This window comes from Trachypithecus francoisi, unplaced genomic scaffold, assembly GCF_009764315.1.
Source record: "Trachypithecus francoisi isolate TF-2019V2 unplaced genomic scaffold, Tfra_2.0 Lachesis_group2, whole genome shotgun sequence".
Taxonomy (NCBI): Eukaryota; Metazoa; Chordata; class Mammalia; order Primates; family Cercopithecidae; genus Trachypithecus; species Trachypithecus francoisi.
The window spans coordinates 86537868-86550078 of NW_022681465.1; the positions used below are offsets into that span (position 1 = coordinate 86537868).

At 36.1% G+C, this 12211-nt stretch overlaps 1 protein-coding gene across 2 annotated transcripts in view; it reads right to left on the bottom strand.

Moving 5' to 3' along the window:
* DHX29 (DExH-box helicase 29) overlaps positions 1-12211 on the bottom strand; it is a 59037-nt gene that overhangs the window by 34652 nt on the left and 12174 nt on the right. For both annotated transcript variants that reach the window (XR_004429827.1, XM_033179572.1), the window contains exons 6-11: positions 11253-11381; positions 7441-7567; positions 6490-6648; positions 2733-2898; positions 2337-2460; positions 309-917 (exon numbers count right to left, since the gene is read on the bottom strand). Coding sequence is in view for 1 of the 2 variants with exons in the window: in XM_033179572.1 (XP_033035463.1) it covers positions 309-917; positions 2337-2460; positions 2733-2898; positions 6490-6648; positions 7441-7567; positions 11253-11381 (1314 nt within the window). In the remaining variant the exon portion in view is untranslated. The remainder of the gene's footprint in view (positions 1-308; positions 918-2336; positions 2461-2732; positions 2899-6489; positions 6649-7440; positions 7568-11252; positions 11382-12211) is intronic.

Here is a 12211-nt window from a genome sequence, read left to right on the forward strand (position 1 = left end):
TTTAGTAGAATTTGAGTTTGTCTACATTCTTTGGCTGTTCAATTTAGTGGGTAACATATTTGAATATTCAATTATTATAGTTAATATATTTTTTCTAAGAGATAAATAACAGAACTACTGATAATCCTTCTCATAGGACAGTGGCATACTATCACATCTATCAAAGAAAACATGAAAAGTGCCTGAAATATGCTACTGATCAACCAATAACAGTGAAAATTCACATATGGTACACATTCCATTTGGATCACAAAAGCAAAGGTGAATAATGTCACCATTCACTGACATGGAGTTGAATGACAGCTTACCCTTCCTCCAGGTCCATTTTCACAGCCCAATTCATCACATACTCTGGTGGCTAAACTCACTGCTGAGATTCTTCGGGGTTGAGTACAGACAATGTTACATTTACTTGCTTCCCACTCATTTAGAAGCAAATCTTCCAATAGAAAATGTGGTACCTGAGTACTTTTACCACTCCCTGTTTCACCTGCCACAACCACTACCCGGTGCCTTTTAAGAGTTTCAACAATTGAGTCCCGATGTTTAAATACAGGTAACTGTTGTCTTTCCTTTAGAAGTTTCTGATACTTAGGTGTGTTTTGCAACTTTCTAAAGAGGTTTCTAACAGGTTCCAAATCTTCCACATTTGCTGATTCCAAGGACAGTGCAGAAAAATCCTCATCCGAAACCAAATTTTCCCAAGATTCCTCAGGATCTTCAGAGTTTTCTCTCTTATTTTCTGAATGCTGTTGTTGCTGCTGTTGCTGCTGTTTCAATTTATTCAGAAGTTTGGCAATAAAAAGATCACGTGGTTTATTGGTTTCCATTTTATTTAATTCTTCCTTTTTCTTTTCTGCATCACTCCACTCCAGCCAAACATCTCGGTAAGTGGGAGGAAGTAACTGATGAACTGACTAAAGTAAAAACAGCAGTATGTTATTTTCACTAACTATTCAATATGGAAATACAATAGATTAGCACTTAAAAGGATAGCACTTAAAATTCAACAGATTAGCATTTAAAAGGATATATTCATCTTAAAATATAATTTGACTCAAATTATTATTACTTTAATATATGTATGTGTACGATGCAAATTCAAGAACAGCACATCATATTCAGGCTTCTTGACTGACTAGCTGTGTAACCTTGCACAATTCACTTAACCTCTATGTGTCTCAGCTTCTGCATTTTTAAAACGGGGCTAGTAATTGTACCTCCCTTATAGGCATATTCTGAGGTTTAGTTAAGATATGTGAGGTGCTTACTCTTGGAACATGTTAAACTACTGAACAAATGTCTATTACTTATTCCTGCAGTGGCACTATATAAAATGTTAATGAACCATAAAGCAGTTCTTTTGAGATTCTGGCAGTTGTATAATGTTACAGGTCAAAGTATTTTAAATGAACTATACTGGATGGAATCTAAGTTATCTTAATTCTGTGCTATAAAGAATCCACAATTATCTCTCTGATACTGATAGTCATTTTTATCAAGCAAATAGTTCATAGTGCCTTATTTTGCAAAATAAGGGAAAAAAGACATTAATAACTTTTACTGGCAGAAATAGGGAAAGAACTACTGTCCAGAGTTCTACTTAATCAGTGTCTAAAATTTTCGAAGGTTCTAATTTCCTATGAAGAAAGAAACACATTTACTGTAAAAAGGAAATACTTACAATCCAAAATTTTAAAAAAGAGCATTCTGACAATCCAAAATTTTAAAAAAGAGCATTCTTTCAGTAGCACTTTATTTTAATCCTTCCTGAAACTGGAAGTGTATTGTTAATATAACCTAAAATTGAAAAATGGAAGCAATATCTATATAATTTTTTTAAGTTAAGAGAGACAATATAACATTAAAGGAAAACAAACAAAAAATTTTCAGGCTGGGCAATATAGTGAGACCTTGTCTCTATAAAATCTGTTTTAAAAAATTAGCTGGATGTGGTGGCACGTGCCTGTAGTCCCAGCTATTCAGGAGGCTGAGGCAGGAGGATCACTTGAGGCTGCAGTGAGCTATGACTCTGCCACACAACTCCAGCCTGGGCAATATAACGAGATGCTGTCTCAAAACAAAAATTCTCCTTAATTCAACCACACTATCAACTGTTTTTAGCATAGCTCCAAAAGTCGGATCATCATACTCTCTCTTTCAGACTTCTAGTCTAAGAGGAAAGAAAGATCAAACTGTGTTTAGGGTTGAAAGGAAGCCAAATTAGGAATAATGAGAAAGGATTAATCAGAAAACCAGTCACTAAAGAGAAAAATTGAACCATAAATAAATACTGCCTTCCACATACAGATATAGTTAGGCCTAAAAAGTCTTACCTGCCCTTTAACTAAACGATAAAGGGCTAAAGTAGCTCCCAGGTGCTGAGCTTGCATGCCATCCTCTGTTAAGATTGTAGGGCATACTACCAGGACATCATCTTCAGACTTGATTACCCTAACCCTACAAAGAAGCAAACACATTTTTAAAAAACAGTTGATAAAGTCAGATAAAAAAAATTCAGAATTCCATTAACATTAAACTCAAATTTCTTAATTGTTTAAATATTTCCATGGAAGGCATGTATTAGATAATGATAATCTATCAGACAATAAACCTGACATGTAGAATTGAGAGCTTCCTAAATGTCTGCTTAACTCACAGGAAACAAAAAGATTTCCACCTTACATTTTTCTAAAGTTCACTGAGTTAATCAAAACAAAAACAAAACATACCTACATTTCCAGTATCTACCTACTGCAACTTTTTCAAAGGAAGGATTTGGACTCTTGGGAAGATTCTTCCTGACCCAATCAATCAGAAATTGTTTGGGAGATTTTCCAGTCCAACTTCGAGCAGTATAGTCAAAATTTCTTACATCACGAGGTTCTTTCTTTTTATCTAAAATGGTAAACAAAGATTGGTTCTTTAAAAATGGCTAAGCATTCTCTCTTCAGTGATCAAAGTCCTCTCTTGCTTTGGAGAACAGCACTTTTAGAAGATAATAGGTGAGGCTAGGCGCGGTGGCTCATGCCTGTAATCCCAGCACTTTGGGAGGCCGAGGCGGGCGGATCACGAAGTGAGGAGATTGAGACCATCCTGGCTAACACAGTGAAACCCCGTCTCTACTAAAAATACAAAAAAATTAGTCGGGCATGGTGGCGGGCACCTGTAGTCCCAGCTACTCGGGAGGCTGAGGCAGGAGAATGACCATGAACCTGGGAGGCAGAGCTTGCAGTGAGCCAAGATCGCACCACTGCACTTCAGCCTGGGTGACAGTGATACTCTGTCTCAAAAAAAAAAAAAAAAAAAAAAGATAACAGGTGAAGCTTGATTTTCTCTAAGTGACATAAGGAAATCCTCTTAATGGACAGAACCTGAGAAAATTCTTTTAAAATAATTATCTTGAGGAACTTATGTATTCTTGTAAAATATGATACTATCCATGTGATGAACTGAGGACACTACAAATTACAATGTTTGGAAGGCTACTCTGTAGTTAAACCATTAAAAAAATAGAAATCAGATGTCATTTCTAGGTTTATCAGCTGTCTTGCCACCAGCACCAGCACTATCCTCAATAGCTTCCTGTTACAGATAAAGTCCAAATTCCTTACTATTCTCTGCCTGTCTGTTGCCACTCTTCCCTCTTGCTTGCTTATTATGCTATAACCACAATGGCCATCAGTTAATTCTTCAATGCTCTAAGTATGCCTGTCTCAGAACAGTAGACATAGCCACATGTGGTTAAATGTAAATTAGTTATTCAGTTTCTCAGTTACATTTCAAATGCTTCATACTCCTATTTGGCTAGCAGCTACGACACTGGATAGTACAGATATAGAACATTTCCATCATTGAAAATTCTGTTGAATAGTGCTGCTTTTTTACCTTAGATTTCCAATGTACCCCCTCCTTCTTGGAAGGATTGTTCCACCAACTTGTCACCAGGCTAACACCTAAACATCTGTCAAATCTCAGAGTAAATGTCATTACAGCAAGGTCTTCCCAATCCAAATTAGACCCCTTTGTTATCTATATTATTAGAAGCTACTTCCTTTGATAGCACACATCATAATATGTAATTATGTATCGTATATGTTTGAAGCTTACCTTTTCTTTTTTTTTTTTTTAGTAGAGACGGGGTTTCACCGTGTTAGCCAGGATGGTCTCGATCTCCTGACCTCGTGATCCACCCGTCTCGGCCTCCCAAAGTGCTGGGATTACAGGCTTGAGCCACCGCGCCCGGCCAAAGCTTACCTTTTCTACTGTACACTTGAAGAAGGCAGAGACTAGGTTATTTTGCTCATTACTGAACACACAATAAATACTACTGAGGCTGGGTGTGATGGGTCATGCCTGTAATCCCAACACTCTGGGAGGCTGAGACGGCTGGATCACCTGAGGTCAGGAGTTCAAGACCAGCCTGGCCAACATGGTGAAACCCCGTCTCTACTAAAAATACAAAAATTAGCCGAGCATGTAGGCATGCACCTGTAATCTCAGCTACTTGGGAGGCTGAAGCAGGAGAACCACTTGAACCTGGGAGGCGGAGGTTGCAGTAAGCCAAGATCATGCCACTGTTCTCCAGCCTGGGTGACAGAGTCTGTCTCAAAAAACATGCCCCACGAAAACAATAAATACTAATGAAAGAATGAATAATTTAAAAAACTGACAATTTAGAGTGGGTCTAAACTAACTATAATGAAATCTGATAAATACTATACTTGCTATATCAATAATTAACTCAGAATTTTTTTTTAAACAATTAACATCCACTCTGGTCTTCTAAAAACTGTAATGTGTGGCCAGATGCGGTGGCTCACACCTGTAATCCCAGCACTTTGGGAGGCCGAGGTGCGCAGATCACCCGATGTCAGGAGTTTGAGACCAACCTGGCCAACATGGCAAAACCCTCTCTCTACTAAAAATACAAAAATTAGCCAGGCGTGGTGGCACACGGCTGTAATCCCATCTACTGGGGAGCCTGAGGCAGGAGAATTGCTTGAATTCAGGAGGCAGAGGTTGCAGTGAACTGAGATTGTGCTACTGCACTCCAGTCTGAGCTGGAAAAAAGAAAAAAGAAAAAAAAAAGAAAGAAAAAGGTCGGGTGTGGTGGCTCACGCCTGTAATCCCAGCACTTCGGGAGGCCAAGGTGGGAGGATCACCTGAGGGCAGGCCTTCAAGGCTAGCCTGGTCAACATGGTGAAATCCCATCTCTACTAAAAATACAAAAATTAGCAGGGCATTGTGGTGCATGCCTGTAATCCCAGCTACTCAGGAGGCTGAGGCAAGAGGATCACTTGAACCCGGGAGGTGGAGGTTGCAGTGAGCCAAGATAATGCCATTGCACTCTAGCCTGGGCAACAAGAGTAAAACTCCGTCTCAAAAACAAAAAACAACAACAAAAAGCTATAATACAAATTATGGTATTATGATAAATACTATAAATATTATCTGATAAATACTATGCTTGGTCTTCTAAAAACTATAATGCAATGTGATAAATACTATATATTATACTATTTACTATTAGTAAACAATATACTATATAACTATAATTTAATAGTAAATAGTATACTATAGTATAGTATATAGTAAATAGTAAATAATATACTATTAAACTATAGTATATAATATTGTACTATTTGCTATATACTATTATTTTAAAAAAATAATTAACTAGAAAACTTCTATAGTTTTTAGAAGACCATCCAGTCTGGTCTTCTAAAAACTATAATGCAAATTATAATATTATGATTAATACTAAAATATTATTTGAGACTATAGTGAATGGTCTTCTAAAAACTAAAACACAAACTGATAAATACTGTACTTGCTATATCAATAATTAACCCAAAACATTTTTAAACAAATAATTAACTTGGGAGCACAAAGAAGTACATGATTACTTGTCTGGTGGTATGGAAGGAGTTAGGGAGGGCTTAGGGAAGAGGAGCTGTTTGCACTAAGCCTTGAGCTGGGAACAGGTTGGCCAAGTAGGGGATAAGAAGATGAGCAAAGTAATGAAACCATAAAACAGCCAATGTTTTAAAGAGTAATGTGGCTGGAGTAATAAGCCAAGGGAATAAGGTAGAAAGGTAGATTGTGGCAGAATGCAAAAGATCCAGAATGCCATGCTAAAAGATTTGGACTTGTTACTGATGTCAGCAGGCTCATAGCCATTAAAGGTTTGTGGCAGGAAACTCACATTTAGATCTGTATTATAGAAAGATAACTCTGGCAGCAGTCTGGAGATGAATCAGAGAGAGATGAGACTGAGGCAAGATATTTATTTGTAATTACAAAATGCTGTACATATATGTTATCATAATTGTTAATACTTTTTTCAGGACAGCTTATGAAGTGTAACTTCACTGCCAATCTTACACGTACTTTGCCAGAATGCAAAGTAACAAATTTTACCATTATGTATTCCTTGACATTTTATTATTTATAAATTACACCCTGACCATCTTCCCTTAATTTTACCTTTCTCTTCTTCAGTAGCAGCTGCAGATTTTTCAAATACATTAAAATTCAATGCACTTTCTCCTTCTGTGGCTATAGGAGGTTTTTTCCTTTCATTTTGTTGATGTGAAATCTTTATGGCTGGGTTAAATACTGGATGGTCTTCTAATGTTTCCATTTCTACCAGAAAAAATATAATGTTTAGTTTCACGGTTTTAAAAAAACAGTTATTTATCTTTTATTTGTTTACTTTTTTGGTATTTATACACAAGGAGTTACATGGTTTTCATGCCTTATTTTTAAAAATGGTTAAAAAAACTGCATTCCTTCTTTTTCCTTGTAGCCAATTACTTAATAATTCCTATTAGGAATCCGTGCAGGAATCAGAGGCAATTTATTAATTTTCACAACACATACAAAAATTTTAAAATACATTATTTAATAGGTGTAATAAGCCTGGAAAAACAAACATCTTCATTACAAATACTCATGGAATTGTATTCACCTTTCTTTCTTGAATGACGACGATATTTTATGGTATAAAAATCATAGGTTGGCAAACAATGTCTTGTAGGCCAAATCTAGTCCACTGCCTGTTTTTGTATGGCTTGCAAGCTAGAATGGTGTTTACATTTTCAAGTGGTTATAAGAACATTTGGTGATATGATACAATGATTAGAAATTTATAGTATCCATAAATAAAGTCTGATTAGAACACAGCCATTCATTTTTGTATGGTCTATGGCTGCTTTTGTGCTGTAACAGCAAATTTGAATAGTTTTAACAGAGGCTGTATGGCCCATGAAGTCCACAGTATTTACTACTTAGCTTATTATTTTAAAAGTTTGCTAATCCCATGTATAAACTGTTAGAAAAGGGCAGACATATTAAAAGGTAGCATCATCCATTCCAGGAAGGCCAACAAATAGAAGACAATTACATTTATACATCTAAGTATTTGAAACTGTTTACCTCTTTGAAATTTCCTTATTTTTTCTTGAGCCTCTTTTTGGCCTTGCTTGTTTTTTTCTAGTTTAAAGGTAGCTGCTTGCTCTTTTGCATCCAGCAGTTTTGCTACAAGATGTAAGTACCTTTCGTTCTGTTCCAAATAAAACAATGGGGGGGGAACAAAAAAAGAAGAGCAAGATTAGTATATCTATGGTCAATTTACTGTATCAAAATCTGTGATATTTTTACCTTATCCTTTGATCTGGCAAATCTACTTTTAGGAATTTTTCATAGAGAAATAAAACAAATGCACAGATTTGCAGGTGCATAGATGTTTGGTGAGGCACTGACTGTAAAAGAAAAACTGGAAATCATATATGACACATCTCTACAGAGAAGACTATTTAGTCATTAGAAAATAAAATAAGGTTAGTAAAAGAAAGAGGGTGACCCACATAGAGAAACTTCCTTGACGTGTTAGTAAACTAAAGCAAAGTGCAGAATAAAAAGTAGAGTTCATTTCTATAAAAATTGTTTCAGCCGGGTGGTGTGGCTCACGCCTACAATCCCAGCACTTTGGGAGGCCGAGGCGGGCGGATCACCTGAGGTCAGGAGTTCGAGACCAGCCTGGCCAACATGGTGAAACCCCATTTCTACTGAAAATACAAAAATTAGCTGGGCGTGGTGGCGGGCGCCTATAATCCCAGCTACCCAGAAGGCTGAGGCAAGAGAATCACTGGAACCTGGGAGGCAGAGGCTGCAGTGAGCTGAGATTGTACCACTGCACTCCAGCCTGGGTGACAGAGCAAGACTCTGTCTCTAAAAAAAAAAAAAAAATCGTTTCATAAGTATGTGTGTTTAAAGAGTTATTCATGCAGTAATAATAATACTCATCTGAAAGTTAACTTCACATAATCTCTATCTTATGGAAGACAGAGAAAAAATGGCTTTTAAGGAAAATGGATGTCATAACCCTCAAGGACATGACTTGACTCCTGAGCAAAAACTAGGAAGTTTAAAGTTAAACTCAAATTACTGTTTTTCTCCACCTTAGGTTAATAAGTGACAGTAGATTAGAAGCATAAAACTATGGACTGGAGAAGGAAACACAACTGATAAAAGAAGGAAAAAGAGATAATTAAGCAAGCATATCTAGCTGAATTCTGGTACCATTTTGTATAGAGACAAATATCAATACAAATATCAGTGTAACAGACAGGAGGGTTAGCTACCACCTCAAATTCACTCATATAATACTTATCCTTTCCATCTTTCCTGTACTTGGCAGTGATACCACCATCCCTCCATTTACGCACCTCTTGCCATCTTTGGCACATTTTTCCCCGATAAAATTTGCCATCTTAACCATTTTTAAGTGTACAGTTCAGTGGTATTAAATACATTCATGACGGCGTACAACCATCACCACCATCCATCTTCAGAACATTTTTATCTGGCAAACATGAAACTCTAATCCCATTACGCATTAACTCCCCATTCTGCCATCCCCCACCAGCCCCTGGCAACCACCATTCTACTTTGTCTCTATGAATTTGACTTAGGGACGTCATATAAGTGAAATCATATGGTATCTGTCTTTTTGTGATTGGCATATTTCACTTAGCATAAAGTTGGTCAAGGTCCAGCCGTGTTGTAGCATATACCAGAACTTCCTTAATTTTTAAGGCTGAATACTATTCAGTTTTATGTGCATGCCACATTTTACCTATTCATTTGTCTTATTGGTAGATACTGGATTGCTTCCACGTTTTAGCTATTGTGAATGCTGCTGCTATGAACACAGTGTACAAATATCTCCTCCAAGACTCTGCTCTCAATTCTTTTGAGTATATACCCAGAAATAGAATTACTGGATCATATGGTAATTCGATTTTTAATTTTTTGAGGAACTACCAAACTGTTTTCCACAATGGCTGCACCATTTTACATTCCCACCAATAGTACACAGGGTTCCAATTTCTCTACATCCCTGTTAACATTTATTATTTCCAGTTTTTTTTGATAGCTGACATCCTAACGGGTGTGAAGTGGTATGCCACTGTGGTTTTGATTTGCATTTCCCTAATGATTAGTAATGTTGAGCATTTTTTCATATACTTACTGGTGATTTGTATATCTTCTCTGAAATCTTCCTTAGCCTTTATATTCCGTAAATCATCAATTTCTATTGATTCTTGCTTTACAAATGTCTCTCTTCCTTTCCAATTACCGATTTGAGCTTTTATTATCTCACACCTGAGCAAGTGCAATAGCTACCATAATGGCCTCCCTACACTTTCCAAATTGCCCTAAACATCACTCAGTATTCCAAACCACCTCGAATATTACTAAGCTTGACCTAAAATATCATTCTTCTTGTCAGTCACCTGCCCCTAAATCTGTAGTGGCTCTTTGCTTTCAAGGAAAAGTGTCAAAATCACCTTCTGGACATCAAAATCTTCCAGTCTCAGGTGAACTCACCTGTTTACTCCTATCTACCAATACTCATCTATACATCTTATCTCTATATATGCTCATCCATTTTTTATTACTGAAAGGCTCCTTGTACAATTCCACATCTGTACCTTTGTTCACAGTATTTCACACATGTGGGCCATCTTCCCATCTTTCTTTGCCTGTCTGAACTCTGCGCATCCTTTAGGTCCCATCTCTTTGAAGTCTTGACTTAATGCTCCAATCAGAAGAGACCTCTTCTTTCTCCAAATCTCAAAGTAGACTTATACTGCCCTAAATATTTCACTTATATTAGTTTAATACAGGAACATGGTTTAAAAAAACTTAGATATACAGAAGAATATAAAGAAGAATTCTCCATCCCACTATACCACCCTGGTCCTAATCACCAGTAACAGCTTCTTGTGTCTCTTTCCAGATGTTCTCTTTGCTTATGTAAAAAAGCAAATACGTAGCTATATGTATTTTTTCTTTTACACAAACGAATTCATCAGATTACATATGCTGTTCTACAACATCTACCATTTGCCTGTTGACAGACATATGGGCTGTTTGCAGTGTTTGCCTAATACAAATAAAGCTGCTATGAACATTTGTGTACAAGTCTCTGAACAAATGTTTTAATTTTTCTTAATACCTGGAAATAAAATTGTTGGGTCATATGACAAGTATTTGTTTCACTTTATGAGAAAGGACGAGTTTTTCTAAGTGGCTGTACCATTTTACATTTCCAATAGCTTTACATTCCCATTAGCAATATGAGTATTCCAGTTGCTCCACATTCCTCCTAACATTTAGTATTACTGATCTTTTTAGTTTTAGCCATTCTGATGGATATATAGTGGTATCTCATTTAAGTTTTCATTTTCATTTCTCTAATTTAATCTACTTTTGTGAGGTGTCTATTTTTAAAGCTTCTTTATATAATTATGTATAGAAGTCCTTTGTCAGATATATATATTACAGTATTTCCCATACCTTGCTTTTTTGACTTAGTATATTTTCTGCCTTATATTTCCATCTTACCATATGATGTCTATGTTATTCTCTCTAAACCATGAACTTCTGTAAAGGAATGTGCCTTTTTATTATTACCTAAAGAATTTAGCATGCTCCTTACTCATAAAAATCATTTTAAAATATTTGATGATTATCTCTTTAAACATGAGAAATGTAATTAACATCTTTTGAGCAGTTAACTTTCTGCTAAGTTTTTACCTAAGTGTTATTTTATTTAATCTTCACATCAGCCCCTTAGAGGTACATTTCCAATTTACAAACGAGCAAACTAAGGCTCAGAAAAGTAAATATATCTTGCTTAGGAACATCCAGTTAGAAGCCTAATACAAATTTCTACTCACAGGGTCAAATTTTTCCTCCTCTTCTAAACTTTTAGAATTCTCATTCTTTTCTTCTTCATTTTGTTGTTCAGCATATCGTAAAATCCACTCTTTCATATTTACTTCCGTATTTTTTTCTTCCTTTTTTGGCTAGAAAGAGAAAACAAATATCTGAAAAACCAAAGTTAGAAAAAGGTGTCAAAACTATCTTGTCACTGCTTTTACAATTTCCTCACACTCAAAAACAGTAGACATATATAAGCTGTTATTCTTTACTGCTCAGTGAAGGACAAATAAATTGACCTCAACATTAAGAAATTTACAATTGCAAAATCCAAAGAATATATTTATATAAAGTGGTAAAAAAGAATGAAATGAGAACTGTTAAAAACTACTGTTATTCCTTAAAAACAGTGGTTTTATGAGGATTATTTTTTCCATAGATGTTTTACAATATGCAGAGTATTTAAGTGTAATGGCCTAATGAATTACAGTTCCATTATTCACATTCATCTGTGATTTTCTTCCACAGACTCTGGGCTTGGTCATGTGACTTGCTTCAGTCAATGGAACATTAGCAAGAATGATAAAGCAGGAGCTTGATAAGAATTTGTACACTTTGGCTTATTGTCTTAAAATATTCTTGGAAGCCAGATGCCATAAGAAGTCCAGTCAACCTAAGACCACTATATGTGAGGAAACCCAAGCTACTCATGTAGAAAAAACACGTAGACAGAGGGATGCCTGGCTAGCCTCCAGCTTAGTCATGGGAGTGAAGAAGCCACTTTGGATGTCCCAGCCCTGGAAGATTCTTCCTGGAACAGAAGAACCACCTTGTTGAGCCTAGCACAGACTGCAGAATCATGAGAAACAATAGTTGGTTTAAGCCACTACATTTTGGGGTGGTTTGTTATATAATGATAACTAAAACAGTGATAGAAAAGTCTGGCAAACCAATTACTTATTTGTAAGAAGTAAAA